This window comes from Ctenocephalides felis, unplaced genomic scaffold (genome assembly GCF_003426905.1).
Source record: "Ctenocephalides felis isolate EL2017-DRISC unplaced genomic scaffold, ASM342690v1 CF-g0.4_SCAFFOLD_01886, whole genome shotgun sequence".
In the NCBI taxonomy this organism is placed as follows: Eukaryota; Metazoa; Arthropoda; class Insecta; order Siphonaptera; family Pulicidae; genus Ctenocephalides; species Ctenocephalides felis.
In genome coordinates, this window is record NW_020538040.1 from 187,737,304 (window position 1) to 187,764,539 (window position 27,236).

The 27,236-nt window shown below is 30.5% G+C and overlaps 1 protein-coding gene and 1 non-coding gene across 2 annotated transcripts in view; one reads left to right on the forward strand and one right to left on the reverse strand.

Moving 5' to 3' along the window:
* Positions 1 to 27,236, reverse strand: part of LOC113376423 (vascular endothelial growth factor C) — a 97,012-nt gene that overhangs the window by 4,795 nt on the left and 64,981 nt on the right. Inside the window, exons 5-6 of the mRNA XM_026616323.1 lie at positions 2,230 to 2,340; positions 459 to 653 (exon numbers count right to left, since the gene is read on the reverse strand). Coding sequence (XP_026472108.1) covers positions 459 to 653; positions 2,230 to 2,340 — 306 coding nt within the window. The remainder of the gene's footprint in view (positions 1 to 458; positions 654 to 2,229; positions 2,341 to 27,236) is intronic.
* On the forward strand, positions 17,807 to 17,925 carry LOC113378896. The gene has a single exon (XR_003367244.1). It is a non-coding gene; the product is annotated as a U5 spliceosomal RNA (small nuclear RNA).

Consider the following 27,236-nt stretch of genomic DNA (forward strand, 5'->3'; position numbering starts at 1 on the left):
TCTTAGATAACATGGTCTTTCTGACCCAGCTTCATAACACACAAGTGACGTTGCAGTTGATGTGTAAAAGGCCTGAATGCACAGCAAATTAATGACATTTTGACAGTATTTAGTATAATTCAGTATCAAAATGTATGCAAGTTGAAAAGTAATATGGCCTTGCTATAACATTGGTCTGTTATGCGGCAGAATCGGCCCATAAGTTTTTTTGATACATTTTTAAATAAATTGCCAAATAAAGTTACTATGACCCAAGCAAAAAAAATCTGATATTCTTGTGGCGATTAAAGTGTTAAATAATAAAATGAGATGTTTGCAGAGTTATATTGTTATTTACAATGAAACATATAAATATCGTCAAGTAGATTTAGCAATAAATTACAAATAGTGACTTATTTTGATACATTAATTATCACACATTACGCTTAATTTATAAATTATATATCAATTATTTTTACCTGGGAGCATTGGCACGTGGATTGGTCGAAGTAGAATCCTGTCGTGCAGTCCTGGGTCTCTCGGCACCTGCAGACGCAGGAGTGCGGGTCCCATAATTTCAGGACGCCCTCCTGCAGGCATTTTTGTTCGTCGTCGTTGTTCGTGCAGGCGCAACGGCATTCACTTTTCTTGTACTCTTGGAATTGATTACAGTGCTATAATAGAAATAATTTTGTATTATAGTCTTGTTAACTCTAGGTTATTTTTCGATACTTCTTAATAATAATATAGTTTGGCAATCGTTGAAATCGTAGGTAAAAATTTAATAAATAAACTTTATGTAATATATCGTATGACCTAATTCACGAATGAACTAGTGGTGCATGGCATCGTGCAATAAGGCAAATTGCTAGAACATTTCTTACCGAAAATTAAAATTTTTAAAAAACTTTAAATTTTTTTCGAAAACTGAAAAAAATTACATTTTTTGAACTTAATTTTTTTTTATGTTTTGAATTTTTTTATACTTTGTATTTTTCTGTAAATTTTTTCAATAATTATTTTTCCGAAGCAATCGTGCTGCGTGGTTGTTGAGAAGAAATATCGCGTAAGCGAAACAGCTAAACCTGCCTTTGCCAAAAACAAATCAGCACGTCTCCTTATCAATTGGATTCGAGTGTTTTTTGAATTATTCAAACTGTTTGATCCGTATTCCCGAAATCATCGACAAAAATTGGTATTCCCACACGCACACGCACACACACATACACATACACACATACACACACACTCGTGCACCCATTTTTTCTAAAGTATGCCAAAATGTTCAGAAGGTTTTGAAACGTAAAGATATATAAAAAAAAATATTTTTGATTTTTTTGCGATTACTATAACTGGCCCTACGGGAAGTTAAAAATATATGAAAATTTTAAATTTTGATTTGTTTTGCAATTACTTAAACTTGCTCTACGGGCAATTAAAAATAATATATTATGTATGGTTTAAATCCAGAAATTAACAAATATATATATATATATATATATATATATATATAATAGTGATATATTATAAAACTAATATAAAAAATCAGCATTTTGCAGCAAAATTAAAAATTTCAACATTTAAATAGTTCACCATTTCCCGGGAAATTTAAATAGTTAACCACTTTAAGCGAAAACCTAAAACAATTGAACTCTTACGATTGAACTCTTACATATGTAAAAAATGTACGTACACAATTTCAAAAATAAAATGATATTTTTGTAAAAATCGAGTGTGAATGTTATTTATACAGTTTTATATTTGTAATAGACAAAAATAGAGCTGTCACGGTAATATGAGATGTGATGGATCAGGTGACCTTTTTAGAAATATATATTATTTATTAGACAAGCCTAAAATATTTTATATGTGTATTGTAAAATAATACAACTTTGCAAAAATCCAGTCGTTACAATAAATTTAAATTAAATAAGTTGTGCTTATATGTTCAATAAAATTAAAGTCGTTAATGAGTGCAAATAGTTTTTTATTCAAATTTCTACAACTCTATAACACCAAACTAGACCATGTCCAAGTTTTATATAATATTTTTTCAAAAACAAAAATCATTTTCCTGGTCACCTGTCTCAAGAAGACAGCACTTTTCTTCTACTGTGATTATACTTGTTAACGATATAATATAACAAAAACTTGTAAAATTTACCAGAAAATATTCTAAACTCTAAACTAAAAACTATATTATATTTAAACTATTATATAATGTTATTATGTTATTAAACATGTACTAACCTCAGGTTTTACAATGCAATCGCATTTGCATTTTGTATGCTGCTCCACCAGAACAATCTCTTTTCCAGCGTAGGATAATTTAGAACCGCCGCCAAATTCTGATTTGATGATCTGCATAAAATAAAAAAAATATGTAAAAGATTCTGTAGATTGATACATGTTTTAAAATTAAGTGATACATAAATACAAATTTTTGAATATTCTAGGAAAGTGATATTTGCGAGCTCGTAAAGCTTGAAGTTACATTTATCTATTACATTGGATCATATTATAAATGCTTTGCACATGAAGAGGTAATAAGAGTTTGTTTCTGTTATGGAACATAATATGTTTTACAATCCATTTTAGTCAACTCTAGACAAAGCAAAGCTCATTAAAATCATACAGCACTGAGTCACCATTATATCACATCTGCACACGTCCTGAATATGACAACAGGATGTCAACGTGAAAAGTGTTCTACATTTAGAATCGCTATTAGCATTCACGTTATGAAAACATGTATTCATTATTGTGATTATTTAATTCTTATGGAGAAAAAATAGTTATATCATTTTATTTTTCTAGCAATTAAAATATTTTATTCAGAAATGGGGTAGGGCGGGTGCAAAAGGTCCAATATGACTTTGAGCATTTATATGGTCTAAATCAAATTAACTACACCCCAACACATAATGAGTATCAAACTATGCTCAGTAAAATTCCCAGTTAATTTCTTATTACAATTAAAAAAAACGAATTTTGGCTGTTCAAAAACGACCAAAATTTTGGTTGAAATTCGACTTTTTTAAAAAAAAACGCCGTCATTTTGCCAATTTTTGATTTTTTCTTTATAGTAATTTAACGAGTTTATTACTTTAGGTTTAGATTATAATATATTCCTGAGTAAAAGTTTGATGAGGCATTTATTCAAGCACGAAGCGTTTACATTTTGTTACCAAGCCATTTTTAGATTATAACAAAATGAGTTTATTTTCCACAATATAAGGTAAATGAAAAAAATCACTTGCAGAACGATAAAGACATCTTGTGGCGCATGATGCAATTGGGTCTTCTTATTGCATTCGAGAGAGGGATTCATTATCATTTGAAACATCGCTCAAAAAGCATGATCTCTAGATATCCTGCTGCTTTTAGGGTTAAGGGATCTTCTGGGTTTGGCTCCAGGAATGAATACTGCAGCCCATAAACCATAGCAATCAATACTCAATTAATTCACAGAAATTTTGCCCACAAACGAGCTTCCAAATTTCATCCAATTAAGCCAGAATGATGCAAGTTTCAGCTTCAGTAATTTTATTACTGAATTTACAAATGATAGTGAGCTCTATGGTATATCCCACTTGTCGTAGTTGAGCGATTCAAGAGTCACTGCATCAAAATGTACCAATATATAATTCATATACATTGTGATAACTGATGACGTTCTGTCTATTGTCGATGTGCATATTGTCTAGAATACGTGCGCTTCGATGTTTGTAACTAGATTATCCCTTTCACAAGGGCTAGATTATTGTTAATATTCCCGCATTGAGATGTAAATAGTGCGAAGCATAAATAAATGATTAGAATAGTCGGTGTCGGTCAGCAATAAAATGCTGAATTAAACATTTTTATATAACGTCGTTTGGGATTCGGTTTTGGGCTGAACGCGATCTCGAGTCGTAGAACGAAGTCCTTCATTTGCATACATACATATGTTTGTATAAAGGATCAGATACAAGCTTATTATTCCGCGAACAACGGCAAACGCACGGGATACAACGATATTTGATATCCGAAGCGTATGCGTGTTAGCTATAGATACGGGAAAAACAAACTACAAATTGATTTGTACATTTCGGTTTCGGGATTCTCAGACGTCTATATACTTGGCACCGCGATGGTGGAAATTGGCAAAACTAAAATGACCTGATTTTTTGACGATTTTTTGCTGTCGATTGGTGCAAACTAAAATTTTTTTGCTTTTTCCGTTCTCGAGATAAATGGGTGGGGCCAAATTTGGTGCTAGCTATATATATAGTCAGCACCGACCCCTTTAAAAATGCAAAAAAATTAAAATTTCTTTTTATTATCGTTATCAGTGATTTTTTTGCTGTCGAATGGTGCAATTAATTTTTGGAAAAGTTTTGCCCATCATAGATTTTCACGCATAGGAAAATTCCCAAATTTGCCAATTTAAAAAAATTGTCAATTTTGAAAACGCCCAATTTTTTTGCTCGCTTACATAAATATAAAACAAAAGAATATTTTTCAAAAAAATCATTTCTTCACCCCTTTTCAGAAAGGTTGCCAATTTTTTTGGGTGTCCACAGGTCACTTTTTCAAAAGTTTAAAAATTTTTTCGAAATCTGTGATTTTTTTGCTCTGCGATACAAAAAAGAAAAATTCAAAAAAATAAATTTTAATTTTGATTTTTTTCGTAGTATGGAAGCGGATTGCAATCCCATTTAAATATGATTATTTTTTGTCTAATCATAACAAAATCATCACCAATACCTTTATAAAAATATGTGTTCGATGGGAATTAATAGTCTTATTCCATTTTTATATGAATTTGTTAAATTGTAATAGGAATTGCATATATATAGCCGTCTCACTCGCTCAATAGCGTGGAGTCTCTCGGCGGCGGGTGGCTAAAGAGGCATTATTTATTTACTGAAATTACTGAAATATTGTTGACTAATTGATTCATTAAGTCTGTTTTGGGGGTAAGTAAATAACTTGAGCATCGTAGTACCTATCATGGACGCAAACTATTCGTTTCTATACTACAAAAAAAATCAAAATTAAAATTTATTTTTTTGAATTTTTCTTTTTTGTATCGCAGAGCAAAAAAATCACAGATTCTAAAACAATTTTTAAACTTTTAAAAAAGTGATCTGTGGACACCCAAGAAAATTGGCAACCTATCTGAAAAGGGGTGAAAAAATATATTTTTTGAAATTTTTTTTTTGTTTCATATTTAAGTAAACGAGCAAAAAAATTGGTCATTTTCAAAATTGACAATTTTTTTAAATTGGCAAATTTGGGAATTTTTCTATGCGTGAAAATCTGAGATGGGAAAAACTTTTCCAAAAATTAATTACACCATTCGACAGCAAAAAAATCACTGATAACGATAGTGACAAGAAATTTTATTTTTTTTACATTTTTAAAGGGGTCGGTGCTGACTATATATATAGTTAGCACCGAATTTGGCCCCACCCATTTATCGCGAGAACGGAAAAAGCAAAAAAATTTTAGTTTGCACCAATCGACAGCAAAAAAATCGTCAAATAAATCAGGTCATATCAGTTTTGCCAATTTCCACCATCGCGGTGCCAAGTATATAGACGTTGATTCTCAGTGTGCGCATCGTAGGCTCCGAGCTATGCTAATCTGTATACGTAGGACTGGCTCGTATGTGCAGAGCGCAGCGGTCGTTCCGAGGCCGAAAGGATCGCGGACCGAAACTACGGCCACAGCGCCGCACAAACAATGGTTCACCTTAATGATATGTGATTGCTCTGCCCTGTTTGTTATTACTAGGCGCACCGAATCGATTATACTCCTATCCAAAGACACGGTATTGTTGTGCGATCATCCTGTTTTCCTTCAATTTGTATGCGCAATTAGTGGTGCATGGCATCGTGCCTTGAAGCAAATTTCTGTAACTTCCCATACCGAAAACTTAAAATTATTAAAAAAGGTGTAAACTTGATGAGATTTTTAAATTTTTTGAAAAATTTGAATTTTTTATATTTTGTTATTTTTGAAAGCTTTAAACTTATTTTCAAAGCAATTGCGCTGAGTAACTGTTTCAGAGACTGTGTCAAAGTCTAACGGATAAACATTTGTACGGAATCCATAGAAATGTAAACAAAATTTTTACTTATTATTAAGAATCCTATAAAATATCCAAAAATTTGATGTGCATATGCCTGATGACCAGAACAAAATTCTGCGTATCCTTACTAATGCGCCCTGGTATATTTCGAACTTTTGCCTACATAAGGATTTAAAAATCTTAACAGTCAACGAAATGATCAAGATTAGAAGTTCATCTTTCAACAATAATTTAATCCAGCATACAAATCCTACTATTCAAGCGATTCACAGACCGTTAAGAAGATTGGGCAAGAAATGCCCTTCAGAACTACCAAACACTTAGCCCAATGTCTGCACGCGTCCTGGCGTAGTACGCGGCATTCATCATCACGTCATCGTTCATTTATGTTATTATTTTTGTATTACTGTTTTTATTTTATTTTTATTTTATTTTATTTATTTTTTTATTTTAACTTTTTTCATTTTATATTCAATTTATTGCATTTTTTTGTATTTTTGTATTTTTGTTGCTCATATCAATGTTGTAAATAAGACATCAAAGTCTTGATTAACAAAAATAAATTGTAACAAAAAAAAAATATGTCTAATGATCATTTAAAAAATATGTCAAATGGCATTTTTATTGGATTTGCAAAACCATTAGACCTGCCTTTCCAACAATTAAATCAGTTCTTCATTTTGTCACAAAAAAATGTTTTTTGAATCATTCAAATTGGACGCTTTGTTTTTTCAAAAACTGAACTGAATCTCCGAAACGGCTGAACCTGCTTTTGCTAAAAACTAATCAACATGTGTCCTTATCAATAGGAATCTAATGTTTTTTTTTGAGTTATTCAAATCGTCAATGAAAATTTGCATCCGCACACACACACACATTTTTATTTTCAATAGCAATCAGATCAGATAGCATTTTATATACATATTTTATTCTCAACAGCAGTCAGATCACAGTACAATCCTATGAGCTATTTGGCATATATATCACACGCATACACACACACTTTCAAACACACATATACATTACTGTGATAAAATTTACTATATCGATAGTTGGAGAATCACTTCAATGAGCGATTCACCAATTCTTTCACCAATTTCCAGAAAAATGTAGTAGTGCTTAAGGTCTTCAATTCAATTTTTGGGAAGCTTTTTTCTTGTCTTCTTGAAATCGGTGTCTCAAGAAGCTGAGTGACTATTGAATCTGAATGATGTTCCAGTTTTTGAAAATGCTGAACACTGTTCATATTTATTACTCTGTCTATAAATTCTATATTAGAATCGTCGTGTAAGGTCTTATTGCTTATAAACCAAGGAGCATTACTAATCTGTCTTAAAATTTTAGACTTGGCACATTGCATTAACACAATGTTTGATTTGCATACATACATCCATTTTATAAGGTATGCCAAAACCTATGAAATGTAAAGATATATAAAACAATTCATTTTCGAATTTTTCGCGATTACTATAATTTACCCTACGGGAAGTTAATAAGGCATTGCTACTAGATCGTTAATAGTTTTTGCTGTCCAATCAGTAATGCGTAAACAACTATCTACAAATGCTTTCTTCAATCTTTCGTCTGCGCGATTAGCGGCATCCGATCGGGAAATTTACGCCTCCCGCGCAAAAAAACTACAATCTTAACACATTATTTGCTAAGAAGTCGAGTCGAGACGTTCTCGAGCTCGTAATCACAATTGAATTGTTCACTATGTTATGCTGTGGAGTTTGCCGGCATTCCCGCACATCTGAGACGTAAAAAGACGTTTAGCTTACAAAATTCTCGCCCGTTACGGGAACGCGATACAATTTTCAACGTGTTTAAAGGTCGATGTGTATCGCACCTCAGGGAACTATAATATCAAGCAATTCACTCCATGCGAATCCGGCCAGTACGGCGATACTGCGGCGGCGTATATAACCCTGACCGGCCTAAAACCCGACCATTACCGACAAATCTCTTATACATTACGGTATTTAACGCGCTCGCGCTTTCAAAAGAAACATGCGTTAGGAATTTAGCATTTTACGAGGGGGCGGCGTGGCCGACGCCGAATCAAACGAACTCGCTTACTCATACAAGAATTTTACACCTTCAATATATTTCTCAGAATTTTGCATTGAAATATATTCTTCTTTGTGCTCGCTTGTGACATACATGCTTCTTAACCAGAAAAATCAGGCTGTTAGGTAATCAAATTCCATTACAGTCAACCCTCCTACATCGTGGTAAGCTAGAAACACGATTCTCAGCTGATTAAACCGAATGTTATTTTGAAACGTATTTGTCTCTTCAGTGTAAAATACTCTAAACTTTCATTTAGAATTTCTTTAAAATTTCCATTTATTTGTATTTAATGTGTACAGAAACTAGTGGTATATAGCATCGTGCCTTAAGGCAATTTGTTGGAACTTTTCGTACCTTAATGAAATATTCGAGGAATATTAAATGTTTTCAAATAGATTATTATAAATACGGTAGCTTTCATTATTTTTATATAGACAAAATATAAGAACTGATGCATTGAATGACTACGATTAATCAATCGGTTGAAGGACAAAATAAAGGACATTGTCTATTAATCATAAGATTTTTATAAGTATATAAGTGAGCTTTAAAACTTTAGCTATAATTAAAAGTAAAATCCGAATTATTTTCGATATTCAAAAAAAAAAATTCGGAAAAATTGAAATAAAAAAAAAATTTCCTGAAGAAATAGTTTTATGAATCATTCAAATCGGATGCTTAGTTGTCTTAAAAAATGGCATTTTTTGCACATTTTACTCGGTATCTCCGAAACGGCTGGACCTGCCAAAATACCACTTCTCCCCATCATTACAAATTGAATGTTCTTTAAATCATTTAAATCGGACGCACCGTTCTCTCAAACTCGATTTCTATTTTCTGCGCTCCTTGCTTTGTATCTCTGAAACGGCTGGACCAACTCTGGCCAAAAACTAATGTACAGCACGTCTCATTGCTTTTTAAATTATTTAAATCGGTTGTTCTGTATGCCCAAAATTGTCGACAAAAAATTGTATCCACACATGCACACACACATCCAATTTTTCTAAGGTATGCCAAAATGTTCAGAAACTTCTGCAACCATATGATTTTTGGACAATTGCAATAACTACCCTAGGGGAAGTTCATAATTAATGTCTTTTGAACTCACAATTAGATATTATAAAAATTCAGTTAATCCGGCACGACGTTAGGATTTAACCCTTTCCACTCTGCTGTGTCATCAAGTGCCCATACAAAATGATTAAGTTCGTATTGAAGCGTCAAATACAATAGATCAAAAATGAGAAACCCCGGCCCGCGGACTTCATGCGGCCCTTTAAATATTTTTCTGTTGCCCTTCAAGCATTTCAAAATAAAATTATATTTATTTTATACTTTCTTCATCACTAAGTTATATCAATATAAAATGAGTCAAAAAAATTATATAAATATATATTATATATGCATTAATTGAAAATCTTTTAAAGTTTGTTGCTTTTGGAACAACAATTTGGTTAAAAATAATAATGTCGTTTCTGACTGAAGAATGATTTTGTTCCTGATATTCTCAAATTTATTTAACAATAAAAAGATATATAATTTATGCATCCATTAAGCACCCGTCTTCATAAAACATCGCCCGGGCATATAAATTTAATGTTAATTTACAAACGATTCAGAATATCATTCGTATATTATATTTTTTCATAATTACATTTGTATGAGAAATCTGGGAATCAACACGAATTGTTACATTTGAATTCCTATGAATATTCAGAAGCAAAAGACATACTCAATAAACACGTAATTCCGTTTAAATGGTTTTTACATACTATTATTTCACGAACCGTTGTTTTTATTAATGGTTTTGATATCTTTCAATATGCTCCCTTTAGCAAAAATAAATAAACTTTTTGAATATTGATTCAATGTTCGGTAGAAATATATGTATTTATATATGTATATATATATATATATATATATATATATATATATATATATACATTTATATTTTGTATATTCATCATTCAGCGTCGTCAAAAATTAGTTATTTCAAGCGTGCCGTCCCCACTGAATATGTATAGAGACTCAACTGCGGATAAAATACATAACGCATTTTTTAATTAAATTTCAAATATCTTTTCGGGTAATGAAAAATTCAATTGTAATTCTTAAATCGGATTAAAATTGTTTTCTTTCCGTATTCAAATTCCATTTATGATAAAATGATCTCTGAGTTGTTTGTCTAATTTTGCGTTTCGTTTCGCGCGCAATGAGCGCTTCTTCATTTTTTCAACTTAGCATTTGAATAACAATAATGTAATAGATAAATAATATAAGAGTATTTTTTATTTTATTTATATAATGGAAAAATATATAAATATATATGTCAAAATTTAAAATTGCAGTTAGAATATTTATTCAAATTTTTTCAAGCTCATGTTACTATAAAAAATATATTAAGCATTCTTGATGTTGTAGTGAATTTATATCAATTCTTGATATTGTGTTGAGTTTAAATTACTGATTTTACTAAAAATCAATTATTGTTGTCCTACAAGGAAAACCTCAGCTTTACTCTTGTGGGATTTTTATGAACTTTTGCATGATGATAGAGTTGGTAGTCAAACCGAACAAACAGTTTGAAATATTATAGGCGTATGAAAAGTGGTTTAATTATAAAAATTATTTACAGTTTTGAAAAATAGGTTTTGCGCAATAGTACCTTCACAACGATCTGTAAATAATTTAAAATAACTTTGCAGGATAATTGGCCACACTTGAAAAAAGGAAACCAAAATAATTTTAAATGATAATTTGCTATTACATCAGAATTGGTAGATAGTTTCATTGATTATTACATATGTTGCTACGCAGACATTAGGATTTGAAGTGAGAAAATTAAGACCGATCCAAATCCGCAACCATCCGGTGTAAAAGATCAATGCAATGAAGATTGCCGCCTTCATAGCCAATATAATAAAATCAAAATACGTCCGAACAAAATTCATGATAATCGTATTACATAATTGCATTGTTAGGTTTTGTTTAAAATATATTAGGTATGTTTTTTACTGAACCCATGTTTGTATCTTTGTTAATATAAATAAATGTAAATATACCCTCTCCCATGAATCTGCCCGAAAACTAGGATAAACAAACACCTTTGTGATTTATCAGTGCAATTAATAAGTTAATTGCGGAATAAATATCACAACATCATTTAAATGGCTGTTCGTGTTCGGAATTTTATTGTGCGTTTAATTATTTAAGCCGTTTACCTTATTAGCGAGCAGTTAATTCGTTTTATTGATTGGGGTCGCGCGCTAAAAGCTTTCTGATACAACACGCGTTCGTTCGTTGTTCGCGAACGAATTAAGGCATTCGCACTAACTGACTAGATAATTGCAATTTATTCGCAGATAGCAAAACAAACATTCAATTCAAAAACGATTCCCGATAAGGAATTAAATACGATTCACTACGTCATTCTAGGATACGATTTCCATTCAGTAAATACTGTTTTAATGGCTATAAAACGATTATTTAAGATAATTATTATTTCCACATTTTTCTCAAGTACTTTTTTTCAATTTCATCAAATATTCTCTCGAGCCATTACTATCAGGAATTTACGTTAATAATTTATGTTTATTACTAACAAGGAAAGCTTTTGGTTTACTCTTCTAGGATTTTGTAGAAACTTTGCATGGTGATAGAGTTAAGTCAAACCAATCGGTTTAAAAAGTTTAAGATCTATAACAAGTGGTTGAATTAATAAATTAATAATAAGCAATAGTACGTCCTAATATTATATTATATTTATCAATATTATATATAATAAATTATTAATAAGTAATATAATAAATAGGATAGATTGATATTTGATATTTCGTGACTCATCTGCTTGACCTTGATTGAGAAATCGAGATTGAGATCGTTGGTGGGCAGTATAATGAACGACTTGTAACGGATAACACATAATGCTAATTTAAGTTTCCATATTTTAGAATTCAAATTATAAAACATTGATGATGAGACAAACGTTTGTAAAATTATTATTTAATAAATTAGTGCAAAAAAGAGTGTTGTTTGTTCATATTTCTAAATTAATATCTATCTATCCACTCAGAATACATTTGTTATATATATATATATATATATATATATATATATATAATATACTCCTGTTTATTTAGATAATTGGGGCTTTTCTCTTCTCACACACGAAACCATTTATAACCAATATCGAATACAAATACATTAATGAATTATTTTCACGCAAGTGTAACCATTAATAATGCTAGAACAGAAACTAGTTATCTTTGTGACACATCAGGATCAAATTGAATTATCCCATTACCATATCACCACAAAATTACTGGTTAATTATTACACAATAATGCTAACTATGTTCAAAATAATGCGTTCAAATTCCGAACATTGCAATCGTTTATAATTATAGTCGTATTATTCTCGAATGTATGATATTAAATATAATGCACGGAACGTTTAATTATTTATTGCGTAATTTTGAATTAACTTAAATTGCGAAATAAGACACAGCAGTATCGTATGGCTTGATAGGTTTTTGTGTAATTAGAAATGCATGACCACGGTAACTTTGTTTTAGTTGATTTTCATGACTTGGGTGAAATTGATCTGCCTGAGGACAATATATATATATATATATATATATATATATATATATATATAACAATAATAATAATAATGGATAGTACTGCCCTAGGGCAGGTCCGTGAGTAGAGTAAAACCCAACTCGATTCAGTAAAGAATAGTGTGAATGATTTTCCATTGCCATTTCACACCGCAGTGCCCGAAGTTGGCTATTTTTAATTGGAAACATATTTTTGATCTACATTCTCAATTAAAAATGGACATGCTACTGCACGATGTGACAGGTTGTCCAGAGCGAGGTTCACACGAGTCCGTGGGCTTAACCATTATTCCATAAAACAGTCAGATATATAATATATAATGTGTGTATGTGTTTCCCTATGCTGTTACAAATAGTGTCCACTACAAGACAGCTTGATAGTATCGGAACTTTCGTCGAATTTTTAGGATACGTAGAACAGCAGTTCTATCCAATTTGGATCGCGCGCCAAATCCTCTTTGCATAAGCTCGAGAAAGTAGACAACACATGTGTCGTTCGTTAACTTAAATAAACATCAAGCCGGTGCCGGTGTTTCAGTCCTCTCTGTATTATTCTTACACACCTGATCTTGTTTAAAAGAGATTGTACGCATCGTGTTGCCAAGCTTTTAGCCGCAACGCCAAGTTACACCTGTTGACGTCTCCCAACATAATGTCATCTATCAATCGGCTCATAGGGATGTTGTAGTCTTTGCGGAAAATGTCGATTTTATATATCAAAATGTTACCCTTTTTTTGTTTGTTTGTTTTTAATTGACAACTGGGTAGTCAGATATATTGAGCGATTATAGATACCTCAAGTAAAAATAGCTTTTTGGTGCATTGCTTATATTTGCTTCGATAATAATAATATTCCTATATCAGTATTTTCAGATAAACTTGGTAAACCGCTTGGTTGCTTCGAATAACTCATAATTTTGATTTTTTGTTCAAAATTATTAAAAATATGAAAACATGATATATATATACAAATTATAAAAGCAGTGGTGCATGGCTTCGTGCCTTAATGCAAATTGCTGGTACTTACCAAAAATTAAAGTTTTGAAAAAGATTCAATTTTTATATAGAATTGTGAAAAAATGACTTTTTGAGATTTTTAAAATTTTCGAAATAAAATTACCTTTTAGAAATTTTTTTTTTTTTTTTTATTTTTAGAAAATTTTTAAAAATATTGAACTTTTTTATTATTGCTATAACCTACCCTACGGGACGTTGAGAAATACTCACGTTGTTTGAAAATTCAAGGCTTTTAAGTGCAACCTAGAGCTTTGATATAATTAAGACCATTTTTAGGTTATTGTGGTTAATTTTTACTAATTTAGTTCATTTAAACTTAGGAATCGTAACCGCGAATAAAATTTTTAGGACTACAATCAAAAACAATAACACAATTGAGTCATGTTTTCAAGAATTACTACTTCATGTTGAGCTATAAAATTAACATTTTTAAAATCGCCGAACTTCGAGAGATACTCTTTTTATAAAATTTTACTAAAGTGTGTGGCAGATTTCATCAAAAGGTGGCGCGTTTAATCAGGATTGTAAAGTGGTAAAATACTTGATAATTTTATTATTGAAAAATTTTGAGTAACAAAATAAAACTTAAAGGTGACTTGATTTTTGCTAGGACATTGGACTCACAGTCTATATTTGTTATACGCACTAACTTTATTGTGCTAGAGATATTAAAAAAAATCTTTTAAAGAAACTGTTTAAGTTTACTAAAAATCAATGTCTACGTGTTCTTGTTTTGCTTTACACGTTATAAAATTACAATAACTGTATATAAAATATCTATTATTATTTTTTTGTATAATTTATTTGGCCTCTAAAAACAAAACAGCCACATACATTTATACATAACGAACTTACATTTATATCATAATTCTATTTATTTTAATAAAACTAATCAAAGTGTGGTAATACGATTATGGTAATTATAATTTCCATCTTTATAAAAAATGTGTTATAAAATAATTGTTATTAAAAATAAATATTATGACTTGTAAAATTTTTATTTGTTCCGATCCTATGTCCAGACTACTATGATCCCACAAAAGTATTATAAGAGTTCATACTTTCAAGTGAAGTACTTAAATTAAACGGTTTTATTATAAAATTTAAATCATATAATTTTTTCAACATATTTTTTCCATGACTTGATACTATCAAGTTGATAGTACAGTCAATATTAAGTGTTCGCAACTTCCAATTGCTTCACCGCATCTGCATACCTCTGAAGACATTATACCAATACGATATAATTAAAATAATTAATTAAATCTGATTCTGGTTAATGTTACTAAAATTTTTCTATCGTCGTATTTGAATTTCTTTTTTGTCATAATTTTTTACCAATTACAGATTTGATTACTTTGTAATATGTTCCTCGTGTCTCTTTCGGATCATTCCAAATCTATTATTATAATTAGGAATTTACGACACAAATTAGTTGAGGTTAGTGCTATGGGTTTTTAGCATTTCACTTCAAATTTTGAATTCCGTCAAATTGACGGGCTCCGTAAACCTAGTGTTAATACATTATTTATATACATATACATATTTTCTAAAATATTCGTAACGATTTGAGTGAGTTGTTGTTCCCCAGATCAAAATCTACGATTCCGCGATCCCTCGATGGTATGGTATGGTACGGTACGGTCGCAGCCGGTTCGGGCGACTGCCGCGTGCGTGATACCGATGGAAGTCATTAACGCGTGCTCGCACCGCTTCCCCATGCGACGTGATACGTGCGAAGCAGCATTTTCCAAAACTTAGGCTACTAACGACCCATCTCCAAACGTTTAATTTCTTTATTTCCAAAATGGCGTATCCTCAAAATGAAATTTATGAAAATTTTGAAATATTTGAAAAAAATGACCTTTTTGAAAAATTTGATTTTTTTATATTCTAATTTTTTTTGAAAATTTAAATTTTTTTTTAAATAAAATCGTGCTGCATGGCTGTTTTAGAGAAGAAATATATAAGTACGTAAGCGCCGCGTCGCAGTCTCACAGATAAACAATGTTACGGAACCCATAGAAATGTATAAAAGTATGAACCAAAATAATACTTATTAATAACATCTCTATAAAATATTTGATTTTTTTGTTTTTATTTATTCATTATAAACAATCAGAAATTCAAATTTCTATGAGCTTGTGTGATTAGTAAAAGAAACAGTGCTTAAATTATAGTTTTCTGGTCATTTTATCTTATAATTTGATGTGCATATGTCTAAGGATTATTTTTGATCCCAAATTGACATTTTTTTTCACTTTATTTACTTGATCTCCAAAACCGCTAGACCTGTCTTTCCAAAAATTTAAACATTTCTTCATGTCTATACAAGTAAAATGTTTTTGAATTATTGAAATCGGATGCTCTAAAAAACTGAGTTACCATTATTGGCATTTTTTGCTTCATATCTTTGAAACGGCTACACATGCATTTGCCAAAAACTAAGCACGCCTCCTTTTCAATAGAAATCGAATGTTTTTTGAATCATTCAAATCGGTTGATCCGTGCTCTCAAAATCGTGGTCAAAGTATTGTATCCACACACACCTATTTTTTTCTGAGTTATGCCAAAATGTTCAGAAGATCTTAAAACGTAAAAATATGTAAACAAAATTATTTTAAATTTTCTTATTCTAATAAGTTAAGAATTATGAATAAAACTGTTAAATACAAGCAAAGTTTTGAAATATAGATTCAATTTTGGATCATAAATTTTGTAAGTTGCTCTAGGAACAAATTTTCTGATATCGGAATAGGCGCAGATATATGTAAAATGAATGTAAAGTAAGTATAAAATTATAAACTATTATCTTGTTGTTTTATAGTATTTCCAAGTGCTTTTTGCGTGGTTTGAACAAAATGCTGAATGATAACGCACACTTTTATATCAAAACTCCTAAATGAATGTTTTTTCATATTTATGGATTTTCGGCAAAATTTATTTATATAATTTTTCATAATATGCATCATCATTATATATAAATATATGTTAAGTTATATAAAATTTATGCTATTTGAAAATCAAATAGGTGCTTGATCTAAATTAATGCTATTAAATAAATTGTCTTAAAAATTTCCAACTATAGATATTTTGTGCTAGAATAAGTAGTTACTGAAGTTAATAAACAGATCCAAATGAAACTTAAAATTTTATTTTCTTATAACAAATAATCTCGTCAACAAGTATTGGTAGGGATTGCGGTTTGCTTACAAATTTACCAGAGATCAATGATAAATAATTTAACAGTTGACGATGTCATTCCAATGTAAATTCTGAAAATAGCTTCCTGTGACCAGTTTAGGAACCTCTGTCCTAAAGGAATTCGGAAGTCGACTGGCAGCCGAGCTTGATAATGCGTATAAAACAATTTTATACGAATTACGCTAAATATTTTAGCATATAACAGACGATTCCGTATCTCACCGACGGCAGCATACGCTCGCAATTCTCAAACGCCCTTATTAATAAGAGATATCAATTGGCATTTTCAAATCTCTTGTTAATTAAGACTTAGGAAACGATGCTTTGACATTTCATTGTTTGCGAATGAAATGGCATTACAGAGTCTACATACGTGTGAATAAATTATCATTGTAAAATTAAGACAAAACCTAGAGTATTAACTGACTCATTCAATTAACATTTCAACGCTCACTCACGCATGTATATATATATATATATATATATATATATATATATATATATAAGCCTAAAAATGTGAAAACGTAACTTCACAAGTGAAAGCTTTTTATTCAATCATAAAAGGTCAGAGCAATTCTTGGAAAAAATTATGTAAGGAAAATCTATTTCTGATACCTGACCCGATACACGCGGACAGTTATCACAAATTGATTTAACAACTAACAATACAAAGTTTGCCTATTTTTATAACAGGTATATTTTCCAATATATAACTTTTTTGAACATGAAGTATTTTTTTTTTCATGAACAAGCCGTAATCAATAATAATAAATATCATTTCAGGGTCTTGTCAAGCTTATTCATAATTAATACCTAAAGGAAAGTAATTTTATAATTCACTCTGGTTTCCCTTCAGAGCGAATAAATCTTTCGCCTTCGACTAAAGATTTCCGTGGAGGGGAGCACTAAAATGAGACTATTCTCAATTTTTTGTGAGCCTGGTATTCACTTGCTGGGCCGATGATAATCTAAATAAAATATTCTTGAAGTTTACGTGATTTTAAACAAACACCTGGACTACCCCTTTGTCACTCTAGTTTCCCTCAGAGCGAAATAATATTACTATTAATAGCAAGTTACTCAATTCGATTTGGATTCTAACTTGATTCCAACTAGCTTATTATGACCATCTAATTTTTTTCAAAAAATTCGGAAAATTATATACAAATATTGGGGCAATTTCGATATAAACCGTAAACACAAGTTGAATCAGTGTATCGTTTCATGCTTTCGTCCTTCGTAAAGGAATTATGTCCTTTAAACGGCTGTACATTATGTAAATGCACTCGGTTACAGTTGAATAGCTAGCGCGACACATCGTAGCAGGGAAATCGACTTGTTGCCTACAATAAACCTACACTACCTGGACTGCACTTTTCACAGAAAAACTTCAAATATATATTACACATCTCACTTTAACCCTTACGGGATGGCACCGATTTCAAAACAATCTACTGTACCGGCTGTAAACTTGATTTCATTGTGCATGTTATGCAATTTGTTTGATAAAAATTTGTGGTCATTGAAGGACATACATTAATTATATATTAATTTATTTTTGATCATTTTATGAATAATGGTGACGTTCAAAACAATTTCCAAAATGCATACTTAGTTGATTTTGACATATTTTACACTAAAATGTTGTTTGCCGCCTTTCTCCTGGTGCTTTTCTGCCAGAACAGACAATACAATCCCTTTTTCTTTCTCTCGCATTTAGAATATAACACTGATTAATCAGTATATTTTTTTTCTGGATAATATCATCATCACAATCATCACTATCTTCGGTGCGAATAGTAATTTCGTAAAACTTGTCTGTATGAATGTCTATTTGAAACTCATCTTCACTACTGTTTAATTCACAAAATTTACCAGTCGTTTTGCCATATTTAAACGCTCGGTCGTTTTAAATATTAAAATAACTAATAATTATTTCCAAAATACAACACTGTTTATCACTGCTATATGTAATTTATTCAGCGTTTCGATGCAAACTGAGTCATTGTTTATAAAATAGCCTGTGTCTCACAGAGTATGTTTGTCCACTCAGGTGGACAGCCGTCCCCAAAGAGTTAATATTTGAATTAGAATCATATTTGACAATTTCTGACATTATACCATTGGTAACTATGACGATGCAAATGATGCAAACAAATTGAGATACAGGACTCTATAATTTGAAGAAGAAAAAGAAGACAAATATATTGCAATACCAATGAAAGGCAATTTTTATTTGAAATTATATATGAGATCTATAATCTCATGTGGAAACTTTATATCGAGCTGACCAAAATTTGGGATCTTTTCAAACGTCCTTAATCATTGTACCACGACATTCTGAAATGATTTAACATAATGTGAAAAAATATTTTACTCTTCAATCATACCTGTCTACTCATACCTGTTTGTTAAATAGATGATTATGAATAATGATTTAACATTGATTTTCGCCAGATTTATTAGATGTCTATAATGTGGCATCTTCATTAAAAAATTTTTAATTATGAAAATTTAAATCTAAAAAGCGTGTCCTAAAACTTTAATTTTGGGGGCTTTGTCGCCGTCCATACAGTGTAAGTCTACGGTATTTCTGCAATAGCCCGTAGCACACTCTCGAACTCGGAGTGAACGTAACTCGTTCGAAACTCTCGCGAAATTGATGCATAATGAGCGCGGAATAGATTGTAAATATTTAAACTGTTTAAGCAGCGTATGAATATATTTGAATTGTTAAAGTCGCCCCTGGAGAACTTGTCCGACACAGGTGATAACGGAATATACTGCACACAGTCACCTGACCGCATTCGAAATGCATCTATTGCGAATTTGCATTTAGCGTATGTAATTAAGATACATATATGTACGGAGATAGATATACTCAACTGTATACATTTACAAGCGGACACACACATGTTTAAGGTAGGGCGGGGCACAAAGCTCCAATATGACTTTTAGCATTTTTTCTCTGAAAACCAAACCAACCAAACAACTATTCTAACTATGTTCAGTAAAATAGTAAAAGTGTATATTTTTCAACAACACAGTTGATACATGGAACGTTTTTTAACAATTAATTAACTTCCCGTAGGGTAAGTTATAGTAATCGCAAAAAAATCGAAAATGAAAATTTTTAGATATCTTTCAGAGGTAACGTTTCAGAAGTTAACGTTTCAGAGGTTTCTGAATATTTTGGCATACCTTAGAAAAAATGAATGTATGTGTGTGTGTGTGTATGTGTATGTGTGTGTGTGCGTGTGTGTATGTGTGTTCGGATACAAATTTTCGTCGACGGGATTTTGGGAACACGGATGAGCGATTTGAATAATTTAAAAAACATTCGATTCGTATTGATAAGGAGACGTGCTGATTAGTTTTTGGCGAAGGCAGGTCCAGTCGTTCCGAAGATATGGTGCAAATAGTGCCAAAAACGGTAACTCAGTTTTTAAGAGAACGGAGCGTCCGATTTAATAATTCAAAAAACATTTTACTTGTATTAACAAGATGAAGAACTGATCAAATTTTCATGAAGGCAGGTCTAGCGGTTTCGGAGATCTAGTGAAAAAAGTAAAAAAAAATGCCATTTGGCGGTCAAAAATGATCATTAGACATATGTACATCAAATAATCAGATATTTCATAGAGCTTTTAACAATAAGTATAAATTTTGTTTACATTCCTATGGGTTTCGTACCAATGCCTATCCGTAAGACGGCGGGGCGGCGCTTACGCGCTTCGATATTTCGTCTCTATGTAGTTGAAGCAGTACGATTGCTTTGAACAAAGTTTAGAATTTCCAAAATATTTCGAAATACACTTTTTTCAAAAAAAAGTAAATTTTTGTCAGAAATTTATAGTTTCCTAAAAATCTATTTTTTCAGAATAATTTTTTTTTCAAAAAAGGTAATCTTTAAAAAAAAATTTGGTACGGGAAATTCCAGCAATTTGCCTTAAGGCACGATGCCATGCGCCCCACTAGTTTGGCATAAAAATTGCATCGTATAACTGGAGTCAATACTAATTTCCATCGTTTCAAATTCACTTCGTTCAGTTTTTAATTTACCATTTGAATATGTTTAATAAAATACCTATAGAGTTAATTAAATTCCAACTCGGTGCCAACAAAAGTATCACTTATCCATATGTGCGAATTTGAATTGAGCTTGAACGAGAAAATCGACCGAGCCAAACAAAAGTAGGATGTCCGTTCGGTTCTCAGTTATCGGTTTATAAGCTCCAATAATTGTAAATTCACACAAGGACGACGGAATGTTTATGTGCATTCATATATGATCTGTTATTAAATTTGCGGGGTATCGATTATTGCATTACGAAATTCTAACGGAACCGCAACAGAATTACTAGAAATAGGGGAGAGGTCCTTAATTTGAACGAATTTCTAACTCGTACCTTATAATATTTTATATATGCAATAATAAATTTCGATTAGACGTACAACGATTTAAGTTACATGGAATGCATTTTTATTTTTGCTAATATACTCAAAAAATTAAACCCCTAAGTTATGTCCACTTTTCGCCAATCATTAAAATTAAATTTTAGTTGGTTCTAAAAAATCATATAAGTGTCTTAACTTGCTAAAGACGAAAATTTCAACGAATTTACATTGCTTAAGGTTTAGTTTTTAATTTTCTCGCTCACTGTTATATTTTTGGGACAGCTTCATTATTTGAAAAAATTGACTAAATATTTTAGGAAATATGATTTTTGATGAATATTTTAATTTCACTTCTATAATTTTCAATTATTTAGATTGGCTCACAAAATAATACAATTTATATGTTAGCTTAAAGTATTTAATTTTTTTTTAATAGTTCCACTTTATCTAATGATAAGTAAATCAATTTTATTAAATTTGATCACCTACAATAAATTTGAGAAAGCTTACAATTCAATTTTGAAAACCGGAGATTTGAATATCACTTATGTTAGTATATTATTTGCAATTTATCTATTTAGGATATTTTATACTAGAAATATTTTATTAGAATGAAATGCTTTCGAAACTTTCTTTAGAAATTCTCTAGTTATAAATATATAAAAAATGTTAAATTTGATACGCGGAAAGAATAAAATATAGAAAGTTTAAATGAAAAAATTCGAAAACTTAGGGGCCAATTTTCTGATAAAATAGAAATGTCATTAGTTGGTAATAGCGAACTATCAGAAGGCTATGTGATTGCTATGAGATCAGGCGTTTGACACATAAAACCTAACTTGCAAAACGCACAAAGGACAAATAACAATTTTATCAAAACTGCATTTTTCTGATGTTTCCTTGATAAGACGGGAAATTAAATTTTTGGTAGTTTTTAGAATGTCTAAATGTCCGGGTATAATGGTACTATTTTGAATATAATTATTTTAATTTAATGCGAGAATATAGTTCAATTATTAGAATAATGTGCTTACGAAATTTTAAAGTGTCTATTAATGTCTAAAATTATATTTGATGGTCCAATTAGTCAACGTTTCCCCTACAATTGTGCAAGCAGTTTGCAATCGAGAAGATGATAGATCATCCCGAATGGTGACAAGAATTTAATATATACATTCTAATCTTAGTTTGCATATTTTCATTGCCATGGATTTTATAACAAGGGCTTAATTGAAAATCCGGCGAATTCTTTCACGCGTTGCCGCGCATTCGATCTATAAATAACGGCGGGATATCTCACCGGCGCCGCAGCAAACCTGAAACGATAGCGGTATTTTTAAATTAACATCTTCCCGTAACTGATGATAACGTTTTCGCGGACGTCGAAATACCCTCAAGGGTGTGTTTATTTATCTAAACTTTTAGGTGGCTGCTTAAAATTCGCGAAATATCAAGCTCGATAGCCCTACGCTCCAATATTTTATTTTTTTATTCTTTAATACCGGCTGGGATCGCTTCGCGTTTCTCTTTATATCTCGGAAATAGTAGGCAGTCAGGTAGTCAACGAGGAAAAAGATATACAACGACATGATTAAATGAAATAATTGCTGACAAGCATTGGTTCTAGTATTGTACTAAGTTTATACTTTTATATTTTATATATTAGATTAAATTAATATTTTAAAATTTTTCAACATGAATGTAAGGTAATGCTAAAATTCAGAATTAAAAGTTCAGAAATGTGCACTCTCTCAAGCATTCAATAGTTTATTTTGCAGACAGCTTCTTTGTTATTTTGTTATTCATAAAATTTACCTAATGTCCATTGGACAGATGTAAATTATATCCAAAAAAAGAAAAAATTTCAGAAAATTCAAATAATAAGAGTGATATACTGAAATAATAATATCACAATTTTATTATAGAAACCCAATGTGAATTTTGAACCTATTCATTTATAAATATAAAGCTAACTTATTTATAGTTTATCTCCATTTCCGTCCTATTTTAATATTCTTTGTAGAGATTAAAAATAGTTTCTTATCTAATGTTCTGGTTAAGTAAAAAACCAAATAAAAAGCGGTTGTCTCCGCAGTTTGCAAGTATTTTAGAATCTTGAACATCACAAAAGAATTTAATTTTGCATAGTATGTTTAGTTTAGTATTATGTTGCTATGTAACAAAATATAATCTACTGGTGTATGATTACTTTAGAGAAATATACTTGTACTGCAATCATCTCCAATCGTCTATTTTAATGACTCTAACAATAAATTTTTGAATACTGGTCAATATCAATAAAAACAATTGTTCTAATTGAACCTAAATATAGAAATAAGCGCTGATTTTCATATTTAAAAAGTAACATTGTGTTTTATCGCTATTCTCAACAGACCATTTTTTAAATATTTTTTTATAGAATATTCTGCTCACTTTAAACAACCTTGTCCTTCCTTTTGGTAATAATATACATATCTACAAAATAATATTCCATCTTATTATAATCTTTTCTTCTGCAAACAGTACAATAATTGCGCTCAAATGAAATGTAAAAATATCACTAGCATAATTTATATATTTTTTAACCGAGATATCATTTACGATTGAAAGCTATAAAATAAAAAAAAAATACCAGCGTTATTTATATATTTTAAAAACTACATTTTCTTTACGATTGAGAGCTTTCAGAGTTCAAATAGCTTTTCTTTTATTAAAGACGTTGAAAGCTGTTTTTGCGACAAAATCCGATTTGCTTGAAACAAAAAAATATAAAATATACACCTAATTTCTAAGCAATACGATTGGGCCAAAATATAACCATTTGTCACTATTTTACAAAAAAAAACTGCTGCACCTTTAAAAATTTAAATGCCATTCCATGAAACTCGATGCCTCTATTTAATTTAATTTTTCTATATACGAGTACATACAAAATTAATGCAAAAATGAAATAAAAACATATCACCAGCATAATTTATATATTTTGTAAACTATATTTTCTTTACTATCGAGAGCTTTCATAGTTTAAATATCATGTTATGTATTAAAGACGTTGAAAACTATTTTCGAGACAAATTCCGATTTGCATAAAGCAAAAAATATAAGATGTACATCTAAAATGTAAACAATATTATTAGGCCAAAATTTGACCATTTGTCGGTGTTTTCTAAAACTGCTGCACCAACTTTGAAAATTTGAATGCCATTTCCAGAAACTCGATGCTGCTATTTAATTTAGTTTTTTATATACCTTTAACGAGTATAAACAATAGTATTTTTACAATAGTAATACAGAAATAAAATAAAAAAAATATCATCAGCATTATTTATATATTTTTGAAACTATATTGTCTTTACGATTAAGAGCTTACAGAGTTCAAATAGTTTTTTTTTTTTTGTATTAAAGACGTTTAAAACTATTTTGTGACAAAATCCGATTTACTTGAAACGTCACAGAAACTTAAAATTAGTAAATTAGAATTTGACCAAAATTTGAACCTTTGTCGCTATTTTCAAACATGTGCTGCCTTAACTTTAAAAATGTAAATGCCATTTCAAAATCCGATTTACTTGAAACGTCACAGAAACATAAAATTAGTAAATCAGAATGTGACCAGAATTTGACCCTTTGTCACTATTTTCAAACATGTGCTGCCTTAACTTTAAAAAATTAAATGCCATTTCCAGAAATTCGATGCCGCTATTTAATTTAGTTTTCCTATATACATTTAACGAGACTGCACGATTATTTATATATAAAACAAAAAAGTATCAATTTCGCTGACAATAAAATTATTGCCAATATCGAGTGTCACATAAGCAAGTTCCTGGACGTTGACCTGATAATAATCGCGCGTTGCCAAAAACGCATGCCGCTTGAAAATTCATTATTTACACAGCATCGTGTTCATAAATACATGTCGCGTATAAATTATAATATTTATCAAATATATTGTTTTATTTAACAGATATTTTTCGATGCGATAAAACCAAATGTAATCTGACCAGCATCATCGTCCGTGTATAAATATGCGGAATGTGTGAATGTTTCCGGCTATATTTCGATCAGAATCCATGATGTGTATGTAAATTTATTTATTTACATTCAGTATACACGTATTATACAGCTCGACCGAATCAAATAACAGCTATCGGGGGAAATATTAAGTTATCTATCACCATTTTAGTTTCAATATTATTCATGCGTGCCGAAACTTTACGACAGCACTAATTAATTTATGCACTATTTTATCTGCACGCGTGAGCTGAACGCGTCCAATAATTGCTAACAAGAAAACAGATGCTTGCGAGCTGCGAATATAAATTAAATGTTTATTCATATCGACGCTATATGATATATACGGTGCGGATATACTAGGTATATGACATGATATCATATGTATGTTCGTTACCGAACAAATAAATATGCAATACGTTGAAGGAATCGTCGTTACGAACACTGTTGTAATTAATTAATTGCTGTATTGATAAATGAAGATAACTTCGACAAAGGCGAGTTTCTATCTACGCGGTAAGTGTTATCATCTTGCAACTTTTACCTTATCATTGGATGGCCTACATTTTTTTCAAGTTACATTGATTTTTAATTGTTTTTTATTGTTAAGAGGAAAACAGATGCAAATGTAGATTAAAAGCTGGCTCACGTGAAGATAACCGCACATATTTTTTTTGCCAGTAAGTAAAAGTTGAATGGTCAATTTTTCTCAAATTATTACTTTCCGCGTGGTAAGTTATAGTAATCATCTAAAAATGGAAAATGAAACTTTTTGCATATTTTTACGTTTCGGAGGTTTCTGAACATTTTGGCATACCTTAGAAAAAATCGATGTACGTGTGTATGTGTGCGGATACAAATTTTTGTCGACGATTTCAGGAATACGGATCAACCGATTTGAATGAAACAAAAATCTTTCGATTCCTACTGGTGAGGAGATGTGCTGATTAGTTTTTCGTAAAAGCAGGTTTAGTCGTTCCGTAGATATGAGGCAAAAATTGCCAATAATGGTAATTGAATTTTTGAGAAAACGGAGCGTCCGAGTTGAATGATTCCGATGTGATTGCTTTGAAAAAAAGTTTAAAATTTCTAAAATATTTCAAAGTATAAAAAATGCAATTTTTCAAAAGGGTAAATTTTCTTCAAAAATTTAAAAATCTCAAAAATCCATTTTTTTCAAAGTTTATTAATATTTAATCTTTTTTTTAAATATTTTAATCCCTGGTACGGGAAGTTTCAGCAATTTGCCTTAAGGCATGATGCTATGCACCGCTAGTTTCAAATTATTAACTTCCCCTAGGGTGAGTTATAGTAATCATCCAAAAATCTAAAATGGAAATTTTTGCATATCATTACATTTCAGAGGATTCTGAACATTTGGCATACCCAAGAAAAATAGATGTGTGTATGTGTGTGTGTATGTATGTGTGGATACAATTTTTTGTCCATATTTGCTTAGTTTTTTTTTGGGAAAGCAAAAAATATTTTTTTTCCAAACTTTTTTATCGATCATTTTATTACGGTACGGAAAGTTCCAGCAACTTGTCTTAAAGTACGATGCCATGCATCACTAGATCGGTTTTTGTTAGCGCCACCTGAACAAATATAATTGACCTATCCCACATTGAAGCAACCTTAGATCCTAAGTAGTTTTAAAAAAATATCATTTTGTTTATTACTTTCGACGAGTAAACATTTTTGAATCATTACAAAGCATACTAAAATTCAATTGTTTCAATCAATGAATTTATGGAAATATGATATAGCTTAATCAATAAGAGTAAGTATAAGTGTCAGTGTCAGTGTTCAGTGTAACCAAACATTTTTTAGGATCCTTTTTTTATTTGATACAAA